The 25,283-nt window shown below is 49.8% G+C and overlaps 1 protein-coding gene and 2 long non-coding RNA genes across 4 annotated transcripts; 2 read left to right on the forward strand and 1 right to left on the reverse strand.

Moving 5' to 3' along the window:
• Nucleotides 1–769: 769 nt before the first annotated feature.
• On the reverse strand, nucleotides 770–10,347 carry LOC111096083. The gene is made up of 4 exons (XR_005358806.1): nucleotides 10,158–10,347; nucleotides 9,567–9,690; nucleotides 7,984–8,476; nucleotides 770–1,745 (listed from the first exon to the last, which is right to left on the reverse strand). It is a non-coding gene; the product is annotated as an uncharacterized LOC111096083 (long non-coding RNA).
• Nucleotides 10,348–10,431: 84 nt separating this feature from the next.
• Nucleotides 10,432–14,483, forward strand: LOC111096084. 2 transcript variants are annotated; one of them, XR_005358808.1, is made up of 4 exons: nucleotides 10,432–10,555; nucleotides 11,603–11,824; nucleotides 12,496–12,601; nucleotides 13,705–14,483. It is a non-coding gene; the product is annotated as an uncharacterized LOC111096084 (long non-coding RNA). The 2 variants fall into 2 exon arrangements; XR_005358807.1 differs by having other exon boundaries at nucleotides 11,603–12,601.
• Nucleotides 14,484–17,614: 3,131 nt separating this feature from the next.
• Nucleotides 17,615–24,326, forward strand: LOC119871768 (proline-rich receptor-like protein kinase PERK2). Its single transcript, XM_038535558.1, has 5 exons — nucleotides 17,615–17,957; nucleotides 18,512–18,626; nucleotides 18,929–18,998; nucleotides 19,995–20,062; nucleotides 21,352–24,326. Exons 1-5 carry the CDS (start codon nucleotides 17,615–17,617, stop codon nucleotides 21,401–21,403), a joined length of 648 nt encoding a protein of 215 aa, XP_038391486.1. The 3' UTR covers nucleotides 21,404–24,326.
• Nucleotides 24,327–25,283: the final 957 nt, after the last annotated feature.

The following is a 25,283-nucleotide window of genomic DNA, read 5'->3' on the forward strand; positions in this document are numbered from 1 at the left end:
CCTACTTGGCTATAGGTAGATAAGAGAAATTTTCTATTATGGGGTTATTTTAGCTTTAATGAGATGATATTTGTACTGTGATACACTTAGTGGTAGTCAATACATAGTATAATTTGTCAATATAACTATCACAATATAGAATATAAAAGTAAAGAAACAAACTTGATTTATCACATAAAATAAATTTGATGCTATGAATCAGGATATATTATTTTTAAACAACTGACTTCTGAAAAAAATGATCATAAGAACTTTAAACTTTACATCTGTCCATGATATTAGCCACCAAATTAATTAACTCCATCTTAGTATACCCAGAAATATAAGTAACTAGAATAATGATAATAATAAATCTGCCCCCTGGTAAGGAGATAGTGATGATAACGTAGCTGAAAGTGGTAGACTGATAGATGTCCTCTAAAATAATGAGATCTAATCCCTGGTACCTGCAAATGTTACCCAATTTCCAAAAACAAGTTTGTTGGCTATGATTAAATTAAAGATTTTGGATACCTAGGTGGCTCAGTGGTTGAGCGTCTGCCTTTGGCTCAGGGCATAATCTCAGGGTTCTGGGATCAAGTCTCACATCGGGCTTCCTGCATGAAGCCTGCTTCTCTCTCTGCCTGTGTCTCTGCCTCTCTCTCTCTCTCTCTCTCTGTCTCTCATGAATAAATAAATAAAATCTTTAAATAAAAAAGTTAAAGATCTTAAAATGAAGAGATTATCTTAGATTATCCATGTAGCATTTAAAAATAACTACAAGTTTCCTTATTAAAAGAGAGAGAGATATTTCACACAGACAGAAGAGAAGTCAATGTAAACAGAGAGGCAGAGATTGGGTAATGAGACCACAAATCAAAGAAAGCCAGCAGCCTCCAGAAGTAGGTCGAGGTAAGGAATGGAGCCTCCCCTAGTGCCTCTGGAGGAGGCCTAGCTCTGCCAGCACTTTGATTTTGGCCCAGTGAAACTGATTTCAGATTTTAGGATTCCAAAATTGTGAAAGAATTAGTTTTCATTTGTTTTGGCCATTTATTTTGTCATAATTTGTTACAGTATCCACAGAAATTTAATATATTGTCCAGTAAAATAAATGGCAATATATACAGTTATAGTAAAAAACAAAACAAAACAAAACAAAAAAAACAGTAATAAAAATCAAGCCTTGAGAACATAAAGAAGAGCCTTCATTTCCTAATAGATGGCACTCAGATCCTTCAAAGATCTTCCTGGTAAAAGAATTCTAAAAGTTCTGAAACAAATTTTAAAAGAAAATGAAAGGATGAGTGGTTGAACTGGTGGAAAAGTAAGTAAAATCTACAATGTCTACAAAGGTAAAAAGAGTGAACAAATTCTGAAACAGATCATCATAGGTAAGTGGAAGTGTCGGCCCATGTTTTGGATTTTTCTGGACTTTATACAATTAAGTAACAAAGCAGTTCAGTGTTCATACACAGTGGATAATTTGTGTTGCTTGTAGATATATTGAGCCTGAACCAGGAAAAACCATCTCTCTCAAAACTCGAATAAGAAATATAAATCTTCACAAAAGAAAGATAAATGTGGACACTTGCCTCCTTGATTGAAAATGAGTGCAGGGATCCCTGGGTGGCACAGCGGTTTGGCGCCTGCCTTTGGCCCGGGGCGCGATCCTGGAGACCCGGGATCGAATCCCACGTCGGGCTCCCTGCATGGAGCCTGCTTCTCCCTCTGCCTGTGTCTCTGCCTCTCTGTCTCTCTCTGTGTGGCTATCATGAATAAATAAATAAAATCTTAAAAAAAAAAAGAAAATGAGTGCAAGAAAAACAAAACAAAAGCTTTCTCTAGGATTTTTTTTAATTTAAAAAAAAGATGTCAGAAAACCAGAGAGGCTGAATTTCATGATTTCTTACAAACAGAGGGACTCAAAGCCTGGAATTTTAAAAATCAGTGGCTCATTGGTGGACCTGGAGGGCAATAGATAGCTGAACCCCTGTCCTTAAAAAAAGCACAACAATCAGCCCTGCAGAGAAGCAGCAGTTTGAAAAACACCTGGGGTGGGTTGGAGCTAGGATGGCAGAGAAGGAGGGGGACCTGGGCTTTCCTCATCCCTGGAACACAGCTGTATGGATCACTTGAAATACCCAGGAAATGGATCTGAGTATTGGAAGAAGGGTTTCCATGGTTGGAGGGAGACAATGTGGCAGGTGGAGGTGTGTGGAAGTGAGTTAGGAGAGAGAGCTGCCTTGCTGCACAGGGGAGGGAACCCTTTGCATAGGGAAAGTTAAGAGAAAGAGAGGTTGAGAGAGGAGATGTAGGGTTCACAAAAAAAGAAAACCTATTGTACCACAGACTGGGGAGTTGGGGAGCTGAGTGGCACAGGTTTTTTACAGTGATCATAGCTCAAACTCTGACCTTTGGGAAGTGTGATACTTTCCCCAGAATGGAGCTGTAGTGAGTGCTCCTGGTGAGAAGGTGAAGATTTTGGATGGGGAGCAGGCACAAAGTGGTGTAGGGTTCTCAAGGGTCACACTGGGAGAGATTGTTCCCTTTTCTGGATTACATAGGGAAGAGGATATATACTGTCTCCAAGGACAAAAGACACTGTAGGCATCTGTCCCTTTAATCTGCAAGGGACAGAGTCCTGTGCAGAGAGGGGATAACCTGGTTACTGCTATTTGAGGTGCCACAGCATAGAACATGCCCACTTCAAGGACAGAAGACTGGTTTTCTGTGACAAAGAACATAGTCAGAGTGCATGGAGCCTCTAATGCAGAGGAGGAAGCACATCCAAGTGGTGGTGGCTCCTTTATGAATTGGAGCTTTGAATCCCAGCCTCACCAGACATAAATGCAAGATACCTGGCACTGGCTCCCTGATGGCCCTGGCTTCCGTGAGGGCTTCCTGAACAGAGGGGGTGTCACCATTTTACCCAGGCTGAAAACACTGCTGGACATCAGAGGGCGACACAGTGGCCCCCAATAGGGGTGGAAGCCATTGACATCAAATCCTGCACCTTGGTGCTAAGCAACTGTTTTTCTTTACTGGGACAGGTGACTCATAACCAACTCAGCTATCCTTTCCCCCAGAAGAGCACACAGACAGAACTCTACCTGAAACAAGTTTACTGAGAATACAGTGCCCCATAGTATCCCCTTCAGTTCTGGAAGAAATAGCACCTGGTGGCATTTTTTTTTTCATTTGTCTTACTCTTTTTATTCTTTTTCCTTTGGAATTGGGCTTACAGTTTTCTGTTTGTTTGTTTTTACATTTCCTTTTCTCTCTTCTCTTTTATTATTTTTATTTTTTGACTAAGAAATCTTTTTTTTTCTTTTTCTTTGAAATCAGACTATAGTTTTTTTATTGTTTTTGTGTTGTGTTGGTTCCCTTTCCTTTCTTTTTGGAGTAGGCTTCTCCCACCCACTTCCTTTTTTTCTTTTTATTTCTTTCCTTTTATTCCAGGCATTTGTTAACAAACAAATCAAACCACACCTCAATAAAGGCCCCAAAACTCCACACTGCCACGAAGGAGGAACTCTACAGAGGATGGATGTGTGGGAAAGAGCTGTCAAAACCCAACAGCAGAATTCACACAGCATACACCAAAAACACTTTCTTATGTTCCAGGCCCTGGACACTGTATGACTTTTTAAAAATTTACTACTACTCCGAGGTGCAAGAAACAGAACAACCCTTAATAACATACAAAAGATAAAAACTTAGCCAAGTTGACACAATGGAGGAATTTGCCCCAAAAGAAAGGTCAGGAAGACATTACAGAGGTGGGGAAAGATGGCAGAAGAGTAGGGTCCCCAAGTCACCTGTCCCCACCAAATTACCTAGATAACCTTCAAATCATCCTGAGAACCTACGAATTCAGCCTGAGATTTAAAGAGAGAACAGCTGGAATGCTACAGTGAGAAGAGTTCACGCTTCTATCAAGGTAGGAAGACAGGAAAAAAGAAATAAAGAAACAAAAGGCATCCAAAGGGGAGGGGCCCTGCGAGGAGCCAGGCTAAGGCCTCAGCCAGTGCACCTAGTACAGGAAAGCCCCGGCCCGGAGAAGCAGGAGCTTCAACAATCCTCTTGGATGGAAAGGTGCTCGCAGGGAGTTGGAGCAGGATGCCAGGAGGGTGGGGATGCCCTCAGGCTCCCTGGGACAGTAACAGACACCTGCGCCCCGGGGAGAGTGCGCCGAGCTCCCTGAAGGGCTGCAGCGCCTGCACGGCTGGACCCGGGGGCAGCTCGGGGGCAGCTCGGGCAGAGGCTCTGGGCAGAGGGAGCTGTGCAGCTGGGACCGCGATTCCAACAGCACAGGTCCGGGAGCACAGGGCACTGGGGACACAGCCCAAGATCCAGCGAACCCCTCCAGGACAGGCAGAGGCCGGGAGGGCACAGGACAGCAAGGATGCTTCTGCCCCGAGCTGAACAGATCAGCGGCCCGCCCCCGGAGCACCTAGGCCCCTGTGGACTGAGAGCTCCATAGTTCCTGCAGGAGGTGACTCCAGGGCAGGAGAGCTGGTCGCTGCTACTGTTGTTTTACCTCCTGGGGCCTCACAGGATAAACAACTCCCACTGAGCTTCACAGTGGCCTCACGGGATAAACAGGTTAAACAACTTTCACTGAGACCTGCACAAGGCAGGAGGCTAACCAGCTCCCCAAAGTGCTAACACCTAAGAATCAGCAGAGCAGGCTCCTCCCCCAGAAGATCAGCTAGAAGGTCAAGGGAAAAGCAAGTTATTGACCAAGCGGCACTAGAAAGTTCAAGTAGGAAGTCGAGGGATTTACAGTATACAAAATCAGAGGTCACTCCCCCTTGTTTTTTGTTTTCTGTTTGCTTCCCCCTTTTTCTTTCCTTCTCTTTTTTCTTTTTCTTTTCTTCTTTCTCTTCTTTTTCTGCTTTTCCCAATACAACTTGTTTTTCACCACTCTGCACTGAGCAAAATGACTAGAAGGAAAACTTCACCTCAAAAGAAAGAACCAGAAACAGTCATCACTCCCACAGAGTAACAAAATTTGGATTACAATTCAATGTCAGAAAGCCAATTCAGAAGCACTATTATAAAGTTACTGCTGGCTCTAGAAGAAAGCATAAAGGACTCAAGAGACTTCATGACTGCAGAATTTAGATCTAATCAGGCAGAAATTAAAAATCAATTGAATGAGATGCAATCCAAACTAGAAGTGCTAACCGCGAGGGTTAACGAGGTGGAAGAACGAGTGAGTGACGTAGAAGACAAGTTGATGGCAAAGAGGGAAACAGAGGAAAAGAGAGACAATTAAAAAATCATGAGGATAGATTAAGGGAAATAAATGACAGCCTGAGGAAGAAAAATCTACGTTTAATTGGGGTTCCTGAGGGCGCCGAAAGAGACAGAGGGCCAGAATATGTATTTGAACAAATCATAGCTGAAAACTTTCCTAACATGGGAAGGGAAACAGGCATTCATATCCAGGAAATAGAGAGATTCCCCCTCCCCTAAAATCAATAAAAACTGCTCAAATCCTCTGCATTTAATAGGTACGCTTGCAAATTCCAAAGATAAAGAGGTCATTAAAGCAGCAAGAGACAAGAAATCTCTAAATTTTATAGGGAGAAATATTAGATTAACAGCAGACCTCTCCACAGAGACCTGGCAGGCCAGAAAGGGCTGGCAGGATATATTCAGGGTCCTAAATGAGAAGAACATGCAGCCAAGAATACTTTATCCAGCAAGGCTTTCATTCAGAATAGAAGGAGAGATAAAGAGCTTCCAAGATAGGCAGGAACTGAAAGAATATGTGACCTCCAAACCAGCTCTGCAAGAAATTTTAAGGGGGACTCTTAAAATTCCCCTTTAAGAAGAAGTCCAGTGGAACAATCCACATAAACAGGGACTGAATTGGTATCACGATGACCCTAAACTCATATCTTTCAATAGTAACTCTGAATGTGAATGGGCTTAATGACCCCATCAAAAGGCGCAGGGTGTCAGACTGGATAAGAAAGCAGGACCCATCTATTTGCTGTCTACAAGAGACTCATTTTAGAGAGGACACCTACAGCCTGAAAAAAAAAAAAAAAGGTTGGAGAACCATTTACCATTCAAATGGTCCTCCAAAGAAAGCAGGGGTAGCCATCCTAATATCAGATAAACTAAAATTTACCCGATGACTGTAGTGAGAGATGAAGAGGGACACTATCTCATACTTAAAGGATCAATCCAACAAGAGGACTTAACAATCATCAATATATATGCCCAGAATGTGGGAGCTGCCAAATATATCAATTAATAACCAAAATTAAGACATACTTAGATAATAATATACTTATACTTGGTGACTTCAATCTAGCGCTTTCTACACTTGATAGGTCTTCTAAACCAACATCTCCAAAGAAAAGAGAGCTTTAAATGATACACTGGACCAGATGGATTTCACAGATATCTATGGAACTTTACATCCAAACTCAAATGAATACACATTCTTCTCAAGTGCATATGGAACAGCCTCCAGAATAGACCACATACTGGGTCACAAATCGGGTCTGAACCGATACCAAAATATTGGGACCGTCCCCTGTGTATTCTCAGACCATAATGCCTTGAAATTAGAACTAAATCACAACAAGAAGTTTGGAAGGACTTCAAACACATGGAGGTTAAGGACCATCCTGCTAAAAGATGAAAGGGTCAACCAGGAAATTAAGGAAGAATTAAAAAGTTTCATGAAAACTAATGAGAATGAAGATACAACCATTCAAAATCTTTGTGATACAGTCCTGAGGGGGAAATACATCGCAATACAAACATCCATCCAAAAATTGGAAAGAACTCAAATACAAAAGCTAACCTTACACCTAAAGGAGCTAGAGAAAAAAACAGCAAATAGATCCTACGCCCAGCAGAATCAGAGAGTTAATAAGATTTGAGCAGAATTCAATGAAATAGAGAGCAGAACTGTGGAACAGATCAACAAAACCAGGGAGTTGGTTCTTTGATAGAATTAATAAGATTAAAAAAAAAAGATAAACCATTAGCCAGCCTTATTAAAAAGAAGAGAGAGAAGACTCAAATAATAAAATCATGAATGAGAAAGGAGAGATCACTACCAACACCAAGGAAATACAAACGATTTTAAAAACATATTATGAACCAATAAATTAGGCAATCTAGAAGAAATGGACGCATTCCTGGAAAGCCACAAACTACCAAAACTGGAACAGGAAGACATAGAAAACCTTAACAGGCCAATAACCAGGGAGGAAATTGAAGCAGTCATCCAAAACCTCCCAAGACTTAAAACTCCAGGGCCAGATGGCTTCCCATGGGAATTCTATCAAACATTTAAAGAAGAAACCATACCTCTTCTACTAAAGCTGTTTGGAAAGATAGAAAGAGATGGAGTCCTTCCAAATTCGTTCTATGAGGCCAGCATCACCTTAATTCCAAAACCAAAGACCCCACCAAAAAGGAGAATATAGACCAATATCCCTGATAAACATGGATGCAAAAATTCTCAACAAGATACTAGCCAATAGAATCCAACAATACCTTAAGAAGATTGTTCACCATGATCAAGTAGGATTTATCCACAGGATGCAAGGCTGGTTCAACACTCATAAAGCAATTAATGTGATTGATAATATCAAGAAGAGAAAAAAACAAGAAAATATGATCCTCTCATTAGATGCAGAGAAAGCATTTGACAAAATACAGCATGCATTTCTGATCAAAACTCTGCAGAGTGTAAGAATAGACAGAACTTTCCTCAACATGTTAAAAGCGATCTATGAAAAGCCCACAGCCAATATTATCAATGGGGAAGCACCGGGAGCCTTTCCCCTAAGATCAGGAACAAGACAGGGATGTCCAATCTCACCACTGCTACTCAATATAGTACTAGAAGTCCCAGCCTCAGCAATCAGACAACAAAAAGACATAAAAGGCATTCAAATGGGCAAAGAAGTCAAACTCTCCCTCTTCACGAGCCTCGGGCCCTGTGCTGTGTATATGGTGGTCACTCACCTGTGGAGCTGCTGGCCCAGGACCCTTTGGGCTGTGCTGAACACCTGGTAGACACAGAAAACGACTGCATATTCTGAGAGGCTCCTCTCTTGGAAGGATCGCAGCAGGACTGTACAAAAGTATCCATTCTGCCTTCCCGGAGCGTCTGCCTGATCCAGGCCTCACCCGGGGTCAGGGTGGATGATTCCTTTCCACACCAGAGACACAAGGAGGGGCACTGTAGTCAGCTTCCAAACCACGGGCCACTGGGAAGAACAGGGACTGGCGCTCAGCCCAGAGACACGCATCACCTCGGGAAGTTTTGCAGGACAAAGGACTTCAGGGCCCACACAGAAAAAGGTTCTAGGCTTCAAAATACCATTGGTTGGTTGGGACGCAGGGCAGAGCATTGGCAACTTCAACACATTCCAGTAGCTGAGCAACACCCTCATTTCTCTCAACTCATATCTTTTAGGAAGACCAGTATTCCATGGAGTCACCCGTAATCATCCAACTGCAGATAGAAGACAGAGGGTTAACACCTCAAATCCTGCCAAGATCCCACATATTGGGCCAGAGAAGAGACCAAAGCATGGCCTGCATGGCATTTCCCCTAAGCTGATGTACCTTGGTCTGTTCCTGACCTAGGGAGGAAGGATCAGGGGAGAGCACCTTCTTCGGCAGGCCCCAGGGGAGCCAGTTGTTTCTAGTCTGGGCTCTTGGCTTGCCCTGATCATCTGTGGGTCCCGACTTTCACCATGAATGGGACTTGTTCTCAGCCCAGACCGGCCATGCTTGTAGTCGGTGGCCTGATGCACCTATGCTTCTCGGGGGGAGATGGAGTAATTGAACCCTTGGAGAAACTCATCCAAGATTTCCTGTGTAGATCTCTACACAAAAGACAGAGCCAGCTACTTGGGTGAGGAGGCATCAGAGGGCTTCCACCCAAACTGGGCTTCCAGGTAATGGCAGATCAAGCAACTTAAACAGTCTGTGGGGACACACAAGGTGCTCCATGCAGCACAGGAGACATGGCAAGAGAATGGCATCATGTCAAGTGCCATGGGCCTTGAATGGCTGAAGCACTGTAGCAGACGGCCCCATTGATGGAGTACTAAGAGGACCTCTAAGGACATAGCTCATGACCCGTTCGGCCTACAATGATCTGATGTGTTCTGCCACATGACACCTTAGAGATAAACATAGAAAATGGCTTCATCCCACCCTTCCTTTTGTCTTAAATCACCCTCATTAGTGTGATCTTTTGTGAGGCCTGCAGATGTTGTGCAAAGACAGTGGAGCTGTGTTCTACACAGGATACCTGGGGTGCGTGGGTGAAATAAGGAAAATGGTAGTGAAACGCAAAGACACTCATTGCTCTCAGTGAAAAAAACACACCACCCCCACTCCTCAAAAGCATGAAATCTATTCTGCACCATTCCAACCTAGGGGAACAGTGTCTTATCACCTCAGACACTGTTCAGGTCTCTTTGCGTTTGGGCCTGTGCGGCACTCGTGTGGAAACACTACAGGAGGGCCCCAGGTTTCTCTCCATGTTTGTGTGGAGGCCATCTCTCTGTGGAGAACCCTCTTCCCATTCTCACCTCAGAACAGCACTGCTCCTTGTTTGCCTGGTGCACCCTATCATTGTCTAGGGAGTTAGAAGAGTTGAAGCCACAAAACATCTCCTCCAAGTTCTCCTGGGTGCAGCTCTGCAAATACAGTGCCCTGTATGTACAGGGCCAAGAGACTTTAGGGTACTCCCTCCACAACACAACAAGGGGACAACCCCTTTAGAAATCGTGTTCTTCACTTCACATCACAGGGGCAGCCGAAGGGCCATCTGGCAAGGAGAAGCCGGATGAAAGAGACTCTTGTGCTCATGACTTACATACTTGAAGTTGAGCTTGGCCCTCAACACTCACCTTCTCATCTTGCCTGCTATGACCTGGCGTCTGAACACCAAAGATGTGTCAGGCTTCCAAACCGTGGCAGCTGGTTTCTACCCAGGAAGGGCATGTTCCTCTCCTCTGTCCCCTCTCCACACACACACACACAGTCTCACACTAACACACCCTCTTACACATACACAAACGGACACACACCCAATGAGGGTGAAAGTGGTGCAAGCCTCCTCTGCTGAGATTACAGTGTGGGCTGCTCTCCAGTGGCTTCCCCCAGGTGCCCTGTGGTACCTGTTGAGGTCTCCGGCACATAACCAGAAGCTTTGGCGAAGAGGGCCGAGCTGACGTCCTTAGCGACATGAACATCTCTGTCTAGACTCTCTAAACCCAGAATCACTGAAAGTAGGGCAACAGCAACAGAACATCTTGTTCTCTTGACAGGCTCCAGTTAAGTGAGCTGGAAAGACAGACATTGTTCAACTCAGCTTCCTGGTTACCAGAGTTCTAAATCCGTTCCACGCTTGTCCCCAAGGAAGTGACGTCACTTTTTCAAGATTCCAGCCTTTGGGCCCCTCCCTTCAGTCAGACCCATCCAGAGCCCCTTCTTGGCAGATGACTGCTTACCCCGTGCCATCTCCTTAACTGTACATCGGGAGCCAAAAGTGCCATAGCCACAACTCTCTGAAAATGTAAGGAAGGTCCTACTTTTCTGGAGACGGAGCTGATTTCAGACCTTTCTTTCTGTGCTTGCTTTCCCAGATCTGTGACCTATCTAACCCACCGTGTCTCTCACATAGTCCCCAGATTCCCACCCTGCATGGTGATAGAAGAGGCAGAATCTCCTTCCTAGGGACATCATTAGGGGTCTATGGATGATATTTCTAACGCATGTGAGCTGGTGCCCTGTGTATCTGAGGCGCAATTTTAAGGATGGTGCTTTGACATAAAGGGGTGAGATGTGGCATGGGATACCACTTGAATGTGGCCTGCATACCAGCAACGTAATATCACAATGCTCACTTTACCCCCGGCCTCATTTCAGTGGGGGCAGCATGATGGGATGGGAATGCTAGAAGATGCAGCCATGGTCATCTTCTGTAGTCAAACTGTCCAATTGTGTCCTGTTCTATTTTGAATGAGACCGAGGGGCCTCCTTCTGGGCTCTGGGGGTCGCAGCCTTCACAATGGCTCCCAGTGATAAGGACTTGTGGCATAAATATCCCTGTGTCACCGCGAGGTGTTTCGTGATGGGTTTTGACCAACACGATACATCCAACACAATGGCATGTCACACCTAAGTTCCAAATGGAACTGTGCTTAATGTTAGTGTTAGGCTGGGGTTAGGGTTAGATTTATGGTGTAGCTTTAGGGTTAGTGTTAGGGTTATGGTTATGGTTAGGGTTAGGGTTAGGGTTAGTGTAAGTGTAAGGGTTACTGTTAAGCTTACGGATTAGGGTTATGGTTTAGGGGTAGGGTTAGGGTTAGGGTTCAGTTTTGGGTTCAGGTTCAGGTTTGGGAAAGTTATGGTAGGGTGAGGGATCGTGTTCCATTTTGGGTTAGGATTTGGGTTAGGATTCGGGTTAGAGTTAGGGTTAGGTTTAGGGTTAGGGTTCGGGTTTGGGTTAGGGTTAGCGTTAGGTTTCGGCTTCGGGATAAGCTTTGTTTAGGGTCAGGGCTCGAGTCCAGGTTAAGGACCCCACATGCCGCTCCCTTTGACTCATTGGTCTCTTCAAAAGACACCCCGACATGAAGCTCTCCCATTGGAAATCAAGAGATCTATGTGATCCTGGGATGACAGTCACTCCCCAGCGACAACCCCTGTAGTCTCCCAACCTGCTCTGTGAAGGCATCAAAGTTCTCCTGGCTCCAAAGACCAACCTCAAGTTTACTTGGCATTTCACAAACACTTTTAAGGAAGTTTTTTAAATTCTTGGAGAGAGACAAAGAGAACAAGCAGGGTGAGCTGCAGCGGGAGAGGGCGAAGCAGGCTCCCCACTGAGCAGGGAGCCCAATGGAGGTCTCAAAGCCAGGTCCCTGGGATCATGGCCTGACCTGAAAGCAGGGGCCTCACTGACTGAGCCACCCAGTGCCCTTCCTTGATCTTATCATCCATCTGAGTGGTCGAAATGTGGGTAGACCCATTCATCCCATGTGGCGGCCATGAAGATGTCCCATCTAACCAACTGTGGACATGCGTGCCTACGTTAGGTGGAGTGATCGACTGTCTGACACTCTGATTACACTTGAGACCGAGACAGTGTATCTACTGTATTCTTTCAATGACCTTAGTGCTTAGAAATGTGTGTGCAATCCTAGGCGCTTTATCTCTATTCTTGGAGAAAGGAATCCCAACCAGCACTTTCCCTCTACTGAGTGGACCATGGGCTGCTTTGCCTTCCCCAGTGACCTATGCTCTGGCCACATGAAGGATAAGGAGCAGGGCCAGTTAGATGGAATCCCAGAAGTCTTTTGCAAACAGGAAAACGGCCTGCTTTCCTCGTGCTCTGTGCACCCAGGGTGCCACAGGCCAAAGTTGCATCAGGCCATCAGGAGTGGGGTGGTTTGTGTTGTGGAGGGAGTACCTTAATGTCTCTTGGCCCTGTACATACGGGGCACTGTATTTGCAAAGCTGCTGCCAGGAGATCCCGGAGGAGATGTTCTGTGGCTTCAACTCTTCTAACTACCTAGACAGTGATCAAGTGCACCAGGCAAACAAAGAGCAGTGCTGTTCTGAGGTGAGAATGGGAAGAGGGTTCTCCACAGAGAGATGGCCTCCACACAAATATGGAGAGAAACCTGGGGCCCTCCTGTAGTGTTTCCACACGAGTGCCGCACAGGCCCAAACGCAGAGAGACCTGAACCTCCACTCCCAACCTCCGGCTACGTCTGAGGTGATGACACTGTTCCCCTAGGTTGGAATGGTGCAGGATTTCATGCTTTTGAGGAGTGCGGGTGGTGTGTTTTTTTCACTGACAGCAATGAGTGTCTTTGCGTTTCACTACCATTTTCCTTATTTCACCCACACGCCCCAGGTATCCTGTGTAGAACGCAGCTCCACTGTCGTTGTACAATGTCTTCAGGCCTCACAAAGGATCACACTAAAGAGGGGGATTTAAGACAAAAGGAAGGGTGGGATGAAGCCATTTTCTATGTTTATCTCTAAGGTGTCATGTGCCAGAACACATCAGATCTTTGTAGGCCTAACGGTCATGAGCTGTGACCTTAGAGGTCCTCATAGTACTCCATCAATGGGGCTGTCTGCTACAGTGCTTCAGCCATTCAAGGCCCATGGCACTTGACATGATGCCATTCTCTTGCCATGTCTCCTGTGCTGCAAGGAGCACCTAGTGTGTCCCCACAGACTGTTTAAGTTGCTTGATCTGCCATTACCTGGAAGCCCAGTTTGGGTGGAAGCCCTCTGATGCCTCCTCACCCAAGTAGCTGGCTCTGTCTTTTGTGTAGAGATCCACACAGGAAATCTTGGATGAGTTTCTCCAAGGGTTCAATTACTCCATCTCCCCCCGAGAAGCATAGGTGCATCAGGCCACCGACTACAAGCATGGCCGGTCTGGGCTGAGAACAAGTCCCATTCATGGTGAAAGTCGGGACCCACAGATGATCAGGGCAAGCCAAGAGCCCAGACTAGAAACAACTGGCTCCCCTGGGGCCTGCCGAAGAAGGTGCTCTCCCCTGATCCTTCCTCCCTAGGTCAGGAACAGACCAAGGTACATCAGCTTAGGGGAAATGCCACGCAGGCCATGCTTTGGTCTCTTCTCTGGCCCAATATGTGGGATCTTGGCAGGATTTGAGGTGTTAACCCTCTGTCTTCTATCTGCAGTTGGATGATTACGGGTGACTCCATGAAATACTGGTCTTCCTAAAAGATATGAGTTGAGAGAAATGAGGGTGTTGCTCAGCTACTGGAATGTGTTGAAGTTGCCAATGCTCTGCCCTGCGTCCCAACCAACCAATGGTATTTTGAAGCCTAGAACCTTTTTCTGTGTGGGCCCTGAAGTCCTTTGTCCTGCAAAACTTCCCGAGGTGATGCGTGTCTCTGGGCTGAGCGCCAGTCCCTGTTCTTCCCAGTGGCCCGTGGTTTGGAAGCTGACTACAGTGCCCCTCCTTGTGTCTCTGGTGTGGAAAGGAATCATCCACCCTGACCCCGGGTGAGGCCTGGATCAGGCGGACGCTCCGGGAAGGCAGAATGGATACTTTTGTACAGTCCTGCTGCGATCCTTCCAGGAGAGGAGCCTCTCAGAAAACGCAGTCGTTTTCCGTGTCTACCAGGTGTTCAGCACAGCCCAAAGGGTCCTGGGCCAGCAGCTCCACAGGAGAGTGACCACCATATCCACAGCACAGGGCCCGAGGCTCGCCTCTACTGCCTGCATGTTTCGGGAATGTCACTGCACCTCCCTGAGCTTCCTTTTCCTCCTCTGAGAAGGGCTGTGGAAGAGGATAACCTCATGGGGCTACTGTGGGCAATCCCGGCAGAAAACATGGCCTAGACTTCTCTGCTCCCTGGCCCTGTCGCAAGGGCTGCTGGGCATCTTCCTGTGGAGCAGCTGTCTCTCCCCTGTCGGCGTGGACGCGGCCCCGCGGCCTCCCGAGCCTCCCCGCGCACCCAGGCTCCCGTCAGCAGGCGGACGAGGCTACTGCGCACGCGCCCCCGGCGGGGCCTGGGCTCGGGCGCCCCCTGCGGGACGCGCAGGCGCTGCAGGAGGCCGAGCGGGAGGCGGCGTCCCCGCGCCCAGGGCCGCCCCCGCCTCCGTCCAGGCTCCGGCCGGGGCCTGTGAGCGGCGGAAACGTCTCCCCGACGCGGAGCCCAACCCCGGCTTCCCCGGGACACGGGCGGACGGGGACCTGGAGCCCAGGGACGACGTGACATGTGGACCAAACTCACCCCGTCCCGCAAAACCCCCTGCACCCTCCTGCGCTGCGGGCGGGGCCGCGGGCCGGTGCGGCCGCCCTGGAGACAGCGCGGAGGCTGCTCGGGGAGTGCCCGCTGGAGCCGCCCCGGACCGGCAGGTGCGCGGCCCGGAGCTCCGGGGAGATGGAGACGCGGGAGACGCCGGGCACCTGCCCCCGATGTGCACGGCAGCCGGGTCCACGGCGGCCACACTGCGGGCGGAGCCTCGGTGCCCTCGGGCAGAGGGTGGATAAAGGGGATGGGGACGGGTGGTGGCGAGAGACAGAGACAGAGAGAGAGAGAGGTCGGTGTCACTCAGCGTCGAAGAGAAGGACATCTCGCGGTTTGCAGTGACGCGGACAGAGCTAGAGGGATCGTGTTAAGTGAAATAAGTCACTCGGGAAAGAGAATGACCGTGTGACGTCATTGACAGGTGTGATTAAAGACGCAAAGCAGATGAACATCCGTGAAGGGAAGGAAAGACAAGATGAAAACAGAGATGGAGGAAGAGGAGACTCTTAATCCGAGGAAACACACTGCGGGTCGCTGGAGGGAGGGGAGGGGAGGGGAGGGGGGCGGGCCTGAAGGAGGGCGCGGGATGTCACGAGCACTGCTGTTCTCTCCAACTGGTGAATCCCTGAATTCCACCTCTGAAAGTATAATACACTACACTGTTAACTAATTGGGTTTAAGTTAAATTAAGTTAAAAAAAAAATCCCTTGCATCAGAGCACATGTCCTTCCGGGCTCTGTTCTGCTCCTTCAGCTGATGCCGGACCCTCCCCCCCCCGTGGGTCTGGTTTGTTTAAGCAGGAGCCACGCCTTGTCCACGGCCCAGCCCAGGGCTAGAACTCACGACCCCGAGATCAGGACCGGGGATGAGGTCAAGAGTCGGATGCTTAACCGAGGGAGCCAGCCGGGGCCAAGAACCACGCTGGTTCATCCTGCATCTCTGTGACATCGATTGAAATAGGAAAGTGCTGCGTCCAGCTCTGTCCTGCTTCTCCAATACTGACTTGCTGTCCGGGGTCATTCGTGGGGGCAGACGGATGTTAGGGTTTTTTTTTTTTTTTTTTTTTTTCTATTTCTAAGATCTGGCACCATGATTTTGATAGGAGTGACATTGAAACTGAGGGTGGCTTCAGGAACTGTGGACATTTTCACAAGCTGAGGCTCCCGCCCCACCAGCCCAGGACGGCCTCCCAGAGCCTGGAGGGTCTCAGCGCACAAGTCTCACGCTCCCTTGGTTCAGTCTAACTACTTTGTTCTCTGTGATGCTCCTGAGAAGGGAGTCATGTCCTTAATTTCCTTCCTGAGGCTCATTGTTGGGACACAGAGAGGCTAATGAGCTCTGTAGGGTCATTCTGTGTCCCTGAACGCTCCTGAACTCACACCTTAGTTTGAACAGGTTTTGGTGGAGGCTCTCGGGTTTCCTGTTTCTAGTGCTGCATCTTCAGTAAATAGGGACAGTGTGACGCCCCCCTTCCAGGTGTGGAACCTCTGCTGTTTCCTGTCTGTTGACTACATTAGGACTTCCAGCGCTGAGAAGGGACCTCCTTGGCTTGTTCCTGCTCAGGGGAGACGATTTCAAGTTTTCACCCTTGAGGATGAAGTCAGCTGCGGGCCTTCCTAGCGGACTTTATTCGGTTGATAGACAAAATAATTGATAACACAATAATTGATAGACAATTTCCTCAAACCCCACTGTGCTTTTTATGTTGTATTTTGTCAAATGCTTTTTCTGCAACTCTTGAGAGGAATCATATGCTTTTTGTCCTTTCTCTTGTTTTTTGTGTTTTGTTTTTAAAGATTTTATTTATATATCCTTGAGAGACACAGAGAGACAGAGAGAGAGGCAGAGACACAGGCAGAGGGAGAAGCAGGCTCCATGTAGGGAACCCGATGTAGGACTCGATCCCGGGACTCCAGGATCAGGCCCTGGGCCGAAGGCAGGCACTGAAGCGCTGAGCCCCCCGGGCCGCCCCATGTCCTTTCTCTGGTTAATGGGATGGATCGTGCTGACTGATGGCCAGAGGGGCCGCGGGGGGCAGGTGAGCAACACGGATGAACAATAGGAAAAGCTACAAGCGTCTGGTTCTAAATAAATAAACCCCAGAAATTTAGAAAGTACAGCCTGGCAACAGAGTCAGTACTGTTGGGACAACTTTGTACGGGGACAGACGGTGATGCCGCTTCTCGAGGGGAGAGCTGAGTGAGGCACAGAATTGCCAAGTCACTAGTTGTAGCCCTGAAACTACTGTTACATTGTGTGTTGACTGTACTTCAATAAGTATCAAGGAAAAGGGGTTTCTGGTAGGACTCCCGGTGGGTCCGTGAAAGGCATTTACACGGTCGTTACACACACGAAGGCACCTCTGCAGAGGGGATCAAGATGCTCACGTGTCTTCATGTTAATTTTTAGAAGATTTACTTGAGAGAGGGTGCAGTGGGGGGGGGGGGGCGGAGGGAGAGGGGGAACCTGGAGCCGACTCCTCACCCACCGGAGCCCAAGCCCCACGTGAGGCTCCACGCCACAACCTCGAGATCCTGACCTGAGCCAAACTCAAGAGTCGACGTGGAACCGACTAAACCACCCAGGAGCCCCTCAAATGTTCCTAACTGCAACCCCATGCTGTGAACCCTGGGGGGTGGGGGACATCTGTGACCCCCAGTCTCCCTTGAAGGGCAGGAGGCCTGCAAGGCCCGAGGATGGGAACTGAGGATGTGGGAGGGTGCCTGCATCCCCTTCCCGCCCGGTGTGGGGACAGGACCCTCCCCCGGGACCCTCGGCCTTCAGGGTGAAGGGCTAAGTGCTGATTGGACGCTGCCTGCCCACAGTGATGATGCGGGACCCCACTCTGGGCGGAACTGTGGTGCCCCTGGGTTCCACCGCTGCCTGGTGCCCACTCTGCATCCGCAGACCTTCGGAGGCACTTGTGCTCCGGATCTGGCTCGCAGCGACCCGACTCTCCCACTCTCCCCAGTACCCCAGTACTCCCACTCTCCCCAGTACCCCCACTCTCCCACTCTCCCCAGTACCCCCACTCTCCCACTCTCCCCAGTACCCCAGTACTCCCACTCTCCCCAGTACCCCCACCCTCCCACTCTCCCCAGTACCCCAACCCTCCCACTCTCCCCAGTACCCAGTGCATAAAGAGGAGGCGCTCACACAGCGACAGGTCACAGGTGAGTGGCAGCTGATCCCTGCTCCCCACGGGCCACAGTGGGGCCTGTGGGTCCAGGAGGGGGCACAGGCCTCCCGGGCTGGGGTCCACAACACCCTGACCCCCCATGTGATGACCGTGAGCAGCTCCTACAGCCCTTCCACAGCCCCACGGGGTGAGAGCGGCCACCCTGCTGCCCCCGTCCAGGGAAGGAGGCTGCAGTCGGAACTCAGGCAGCTCCCCCGGGACCCCTGCTCCCCTGTAAGCCCTGTGCTGTGCAGGCACCCAAGCCATGACCTTTCCAGCCTGTCCTAGACACTTGGACCCCGACAGGGATGACTGACACCCCCATCCCGCCCTGTGCCCGCTGGGTCCCCCTGGCCCGTGAGCAGGCTTGCTCTTCACACACTGGAATGTGGAGTCCCTCATGCTCCCCCAGGCCCCCCTCAGGCTATTCACACATCACTGCCCTCGGGGTGGGGAGTTTGGTCGCACTCTTGCTGGCATCAGGTTTTAATTTTGATGAAGTTCAGTCCGTCGCTTTCTGCCCTTGGTCGTGTGCTTGTGGAATCCAAGAGAAACCTTCGATCCCCGCCCCCGCCCCAAGCCCGCAGGGACACTCGCTGGCCGGCCCACCTACCACCATCTCTGCGCCGGCCTGGGGCTGGGAGACGTCACCCCCGAGCATCAGGTGGGCAGTTCCCAGAGCCCCTGGTCCCCCGCCCGTGTGCTCCTGATACCGGGGTGGGAGCGCTCTGTGACCCCAGCGTGACGGTGTGTCCTGGGACAGTGGCTGGGAAGGTGGACTGTAGGTGGGCGGGGGACAGACAGACACATCGGGGGCCCGTGTGTGATGCCTGTGCCCCTTGGGGCTACGGGGTTGTCTCCAGCTCCGGTCAGACAGAGGGGCACCTGCCTACGGGGAGCACCCGGACGCATGTGTCCTCAGAAGGTTCTCACGCGCCGTCATTCTTGGATGTGTTTGGATTGCAGCACGATGCAGGAGGACCCGGAGACACTGCTGGCCTTGCAAAGGGCCAATATCGTGGCCCAGCACCATCAGGTGGGGCCCAGAAGGGACCATAGACACTACACACCCACGACAGGGGGGACCATACCTGCAAGAGCAGGGGAGGCTCAAGAGGGGATCAGAGCCAAGGATGAGCCAGGTCAGCCCAGACAAGGACCATAGTCACCAGGAACAAGTGAGACCCTGGGGATGGTCCCGGTGTCAGTAGCAACTAAGGGTCCATCCTGGATCCTAGTCATTGGTAGCTGAGGAGCCCAGTCACCAGGTATAGGTGAGGCCCAGGTGGGGACCACAGTCACCAGGTCCAAGTGAGCCCAGTTGGGGACCACAGTCATAGGTCCACATGAGGCCCAGGTGGAGACCAGAGTCACCAGGTCTGGGTGAGGACCACAGTCACCAGGTCTGGTGAGGCCCAGGTAGGGACCAGAGTGACCAGGTCCAGGTGAGGCCCAGGCGGGGACCACAGTCATCAGGTCCAGGTGAAGCCTAGGTGGGACCACAGTCACTAGGTCCAGGTGAGGCCCAGGTGGGGACCATAGTCACCAGGTCCAGGTGAGGCCCAGGTGGGGACCACAGTCACCAGGTCTGGGTGAGGCCCAGGTGGGGACCACAGTCACCAGGTCCAGCTGAGGCCCAGGTAGGGGACCACAGTCACCAGGTCCAGCTGAGGCCCAGGTAGGGGACCACAGTCACCAGGTCCAGCTGAGGCCCAGGTAGGGGACCACAGTCACCAGGTCCAGGTGAAGCCCAGTGGGGGACCACAGTCACCGGGTCCAGGTGAGGGCCAGGTGGGGACCACAGTCACCAGGTCAGGTCAGGCCAAGGTGGGGATCATCACTGATAGATAGAAGCAGGTGAGGCTGTCAGGCTGTGCCCACCGGGCAGACAGGCCCTTCCTCTGGTGCCCGACCAATCTCAGAGGGTCGGCGCTCCCTCAGGATTCAGGGGGAGGGAGGACCCCTTCTGCTCCCTCCTGTCCCCATTTCCCTGCTCTGATCGGTCCCCACCACGGAGCCCCCTCTGTTGCAGGCGCACCAAGCAGGGTCTCCGCAGGACCAGTCACTGTGCAAGGTCACTGACCACCAGGGCTTTCTGCAGTGAGTCCCCTGGACACCCCTCATCCATCTAAGGGGGGGTGGCATTTGCAGGAACACCTCTCTGGAGGCTTACCCCCCCCCCCAGGTCGGGACCTCGTCCCCTGGAGCCCTCTGAGGGCCATGTCTGCGCTGGGCTGAGACACCCCGGAGGATGACCCGGGGCGTGGGCAGGAAGGGAGCTGGGCCCGGGGGAGGCCCCTGGACACTCAGAGGAGGGGCCTCCATGCCTTCTTCGGGCAGGCCCAGGTGTCTGCCTCCTGCATCCGGGGGGGGGGGGGTGTCCAGTCCCTTCAGCAGGGGCTCCCGCAGGTGAGGGGCTCTGGGGCTGGGGCGTGCTCTCCGTTGGGGGACGGCCTGGTCTGGGGCAAGTCCGCAGGGGTGCTCTCACCCACACCCCCCAGCCAGGGCCCCCACAGTCCCGAAGGCTTCTGTGGGGCTGCAGGTAGATGCCAGGGTTCAGGCCAGGGCAGGGAGGGAGGGTGTGGAGCCTGAGCCTCCCCAGGCCCCAGGACAGAGGTTGGGGAGCATCAGGTTGGGGCCATGGTCCCCTGCTCCTCGTGGGAGACAGGGCCCAGCTCCAGGGAGACCCAGCCTCTCCGCAGACACCATGGAGCTGACGCCAGAACCTTCTAGATGCCTGCACCCCTTTAGATGAGAATAAAAATGCGGCCTCCCAATCTCCAGCCCAGCGGCTGAGAATGTGGGACCCACTCCTCATGAGCCCTCCAGGGAAGCCGTTAATGGTCCGTGTGTCCCTGGTCTCTGTCCGCAGTCTGTGCTCACCCAGCCGGTGACTAGCATCTCCATCTCAGGTGTGCAAACCCAGTTTGTGTCTCCTAACCCTGAGGAATCCTGTGGCTCATGCGCCCCCTGTTCCTCCAGGGCGGGTGGGGTTCGTGGGGGTTGGCTACCTGCTGCCCCCCCACCCGGTCTCAGCCCCAAGCTGAGAGCCCACTCCTGGGCTCATTGACAGCAGCCAGGTTCAGGCTCTGATGCCTGGGAACTCCCCACACTCGGGCACCCCAGGTATTCCCGAGGCGCTCCGGATCCTGAGCCCACACTGTCCACCTCGGATTCCTCCCTGCTTAGTCGCCTGAGTGCCTTCAGGCCGGGATGTCCTTCATGGGAGCAGACATCTAAATGTTCTGATTTTGCATTCTGCTGCTCTATCAGCTTCTGGTGCCAGCTTCCAGAGCCCGCCCCCCCAGGTCTATCTTCCCATATATCATCTTGGATTCACTTGTCTGCACTTCCTGCCTTGCACACAGTGGTTGCTTTTTTCTGCGCAGCTATTCTGCTTTAGATCTCCAGGTGAATTCGCAGGTGTTCGGAATGATGTGACGGCGACCTAGCTAAAGTCCTGGAAGACAACAGTGAGATGCCCCACTCTTCTGCCATCTTGCCTGACTCTTCTGACTTAATGTATTTTCTTCAATGAATATAAACTGCGTTTTTAATGGGGGAGTAAAAAAAAGCCTTAGCAAAATGTAAAGCGGCCCTGTCTCAGACCAGGTCTGATCTTAGGAACAGTGGCAAGTACGGAGCTTGAAGGCAGAGATGGGAGTCACCGCTGGCGAAGAGGAAGAGGCAAAGCTGGGCCGGTGCCGGGCGCCTCCTCTCCCCCAGCCCATCCTCTTTCCTACAGATTTTTGAGAATCTAGCTTGTTCAGGTTTTAGCAACAAGAACACCAGGTGAAGTGAGGCGGGAAGAGACTGCTCTGAGGCTGGGCCGACTGGAAGGGCCCAGAGAGGCCACTGGGCCGCCCGCACCACGACCACAGATACTTGTCCGTGAAGCAAGTGGAGACACACGGGCTGGAGTTGGAAGGAATGAGGACGCATCCTTTTGTGGGAGAAAAGCAGGCCAAGGGACCCGGCGAGGGCCCGCGCAGACCTGGAGAATGTCAGGGCCCGTCGCAGAGTCCCTGCGGCCTTCCCCACCATGCAGCTGACCCTTGCGGGGGGGGGGGGGGGGGCGCTCAGCTTACTCATCCCCTGAGTCAAGTGGTCACCGAACAGGAGCGGGAGTGGAAGGGTTGATGAGCCACTTATATTTTAACATTTTATTCTGTGTGAACACCTCCGGAAGCTCTCCTGTTCCCTAAAGGAAGGACTGGCTTGCGGGTGAGATTGTCCCTCCGACTGCACCTCGGGTCATGCTGGCTCTGCCGCCTTTTCTTCCCTGATGACCACCTGGCAGCTATGCTGGTGCCCGGGAGGCACCCCCTCATTTGGATTTCTATTGCTTGTCTCAGGTCCCTCAAAGTGGGTTCCCTGGTTAGGGGATAGTAAGATGTCAAAGAGGACTGAGCGACCCAGGAGGGAAGGTGGGTAGGATGAGAGGAGAAGGCCACAGGGCTTATTTCTTAGCTCTTCAGACTCCTGCAGCTTCCATGGCTGATGTAGGAAGGACTGGGACATGCTTCCCGGCTGATGTTACAAGAGGCAAGGGTGGGGAAGGGGGAGGGAAATTAAATAGCAAGAGGAGAGGAAGCAATGCTATTTTCAGAGGCTGCTGATTAAAGTAAGTTATTGGGCTGCTTCATTATTCTGGGGAGTTCAGTTGTGCCCCCATGGAATTTCTTGAAATGTCAGAGGTCTGTTTAGACGGTAACTCTGTATTTCATTAGGGCTTTCCAGAGTTACTTGCATGAGGCTCTGATAAACAAGATGGATAAGGGTAAGAGGGAATGATCTTATATTAGGGGCATCCCCTGTTGATTGAAGGGTGCAAATTAACAGCCACACCATCCTGAAGGGGATGGGCAGCCTCCTGATACGGTCTCCTGTCCTCTGCCTGCCTCATTCACACCGTGAAATCCAATAGCATGAATGAAAGCTGAGGAAGGAGTCATTTCTGTCCACCTGCAGCTCTCCCTCGGTGCTACCCCTGCATCTAGTCCTGATTGTACCATGAACACATGCACGCAAACACACACACACACACACACACACACACACACACACACAGGCATATGCCTGATTCTCAGGAACTTCCTCATGTTGGAGCCGGAAGACAGGAAGAGAGACGATTTGCCAGGCAATTGCCAGGTGGTTGCCAGGATTAATGCAGTTACGGAGAAGTTGTAATTGCAGAGGAAGTCCAGAGAGCTTATGTATGCCCTTTACCCAAACTCCTCAGTGTTGGCATCTCACATCACTGTTATAAGTGCCCAAACTAAGGAATTGAATTAGTACAATATTAACTCCATTCGTATTTTGCTCATGTTTCCACTAATATTGTTTCTGACATTTCCTTACTTTCTGACGTTACCAGATACTTCAGGGACGTCTTGCATTTTTCATGTCCCTTCCCATTTCTCGAGGATCAGCCATTTCTCCAAGGATATTTTCTTCTTTTATTGTAAAATGATATTTAGAAACCTAAATCTGGAGGAGATTTGACTCATTGTTATTAGAGTATCACTTCCCTTAGACCTTAGCAGTGGACAGAGACACGAAATACATGTATCCATCCTGACCCATGCGTGCATGCACATCAACAAGTCACGCTAAAATAGTTCTATAATCTAAACTCCCCAGGTGACCTACTGCAGTGAATCACTCTCTGCCCCCTCAATCCCTGGCAACCACCGACCTACTTTCTATTATTATAGTCCCACCTTTTCCAAAATGACATATAAATGAAATCATACAATACGTGGCCTTTGTAGTTTGGCTTATTTCACTTCTCAAAGTGCGACTAAGCTTCCTGTGTGTCGTTGCATGAATAAACTATTCCTTTCTTTTTATTGCTAAGTAGAATTCCTCATGATGGACGGACTAGAACTGGTTTATCTGCTTATGTTTTGAAGGACATCGTGGTTGTTTTCCATTTTTAGCATTTGTAAGTAAAGCTGCTATAGATATTCACATGTAGGTTTTTGTGTGGATATAGTTTTCCGAAACACTTGCACAAATAGCCAGTAGTGACTTTGCTGGTATGTTGATGTGTACATTTAATATTATAAGAAATTGCAAAACTGTATTTCCAAGTGGCTGTAGTATTTTAAACTCCCACCAGTAACAAATGAGGTATTGTCACTTTTTTTTCCTAAAACAATTACAATGGGTATGTTGTGGTATCTCGTTTCTCTTGTAACAAATTATGCAAAATGTCTTTTCTTTGGCTTATTTTCTATCTACATATCTTTATTGATGAAGAGTCCTTTCACTTGTTTTGATTATTTTAAAAACTGTTTTTTTGTTTTTATTGTTAAATTTCAAGTGTAATTTATATATTCTCAATAAAAGTCTTTGATCAGATGTGTACTTTCAAAGTAACCTCTCCTCCCAACACTGTGGTTGATTTTCATTCTTTTAACGGTATCTTTCACAGACAAATAGTTTTCAATTTTGATCAAGCCTAGTTTTTAGTTTTGTTCATGAGCATTGTTTTTGGCATCATTGGATTTGTATTTAAACGATGAGGTCACTTTATTTCTGTTTTTATCATTTCATATATTTTTACTTGAGCACCAAGAATAATGCCTAGCAAATAATTATTCATACACTGAATGAACACACACCACTCCTGGGGAGAAATTTTTAGACAGAGGAAAAACCTTCTGAGCAGAAATGACTCTGCCACTCCCATTCCCCATAGACCTCTTCCCCCATCAGACGGGCTGAATGGAATATTACTCAGCCATTAAAAACGACAAATACCCACCATTTGCTTCAACGTGGATGGAACTGGAGGGTATTATGCTGAGTGAAGTAAGTCAATTGGAGAAGGACAGTGTATGTTCTCATTCATTTGGGGAATATAAATTATAGTGAAAGGGAATATAAGGGAAGGGAGAAGAAATGTGTGGGAAATATTAGAAAGGGAGACAGAACATAAAGACTGCTAACTGGGAAACGAACTAGGGGTGGTGGGAGGGGAGGAGGGTGGGGGGTGGGGGTGAATGGGTGATGGGCACTGAGGGGGGCACTTGACGGGATGAGCACTGGGTGTTATTCTGTATGTTGGTAAACTGAACACCAATAAAAATTAATTTATTAAATAAATAAATAAATAAATAAATAAATAAATAAATAAATAAATGAAGGGCAGCTTCTTTACCCTTTCATGCTGGGTGCAGTTTATCTAAATGGAGAACAAATATCATAACAGGAGCTGCCTGAGCAGCTGTAGTGTCTTAGGAAATGAAGCCTTCAGAATGGAAAAGAAGTCACCCAGCTGTTTGCCAGCCTCATAGAAGGAACAGGGGTAGGA

The sequence above is a fragment of the Canis lupus genome, chromosome 5 (genome assembly GCF_011100685.1).
Source record: "Canis lupus familiaris isolate Mischka breed German Shepherd chromosome 5, alternate assembly UU_Cfam_GSD_1.0, whole genome shotgun sequence".
NCBI classification, from domain to species: domain Eukaryota; kingdom Metazoa; phylum Chordata; class Mammalia; order Carnivora; family Canidae; genus Canis; species Canis lupus.

Bases quoted from the DNA above. Each gene is read 5' to 3' on its own strand.
- LOC119871768 (XM_038535558.1), top strand. From the start codon at position 17,615: ATGCGGGACCCCACTCTGGGCGGAACTGTGGTGCCCCTGGGTTCCACC. The intron at 17,958-18,511 runs GTGAGTGGCAGC...GTGGAATCCAAG, and splicing joins CACACAGCGACAGGTCACAG to AGAAACCTTCGATCCCCGCC. The intron at 20,063-21,351 runs GTGAGTCCCCTG...TTTTCTGCGCAG, and splicing joins GACCACCAGGGCTTTCTGCA to CTATTCTGCTTTAGATCTCC.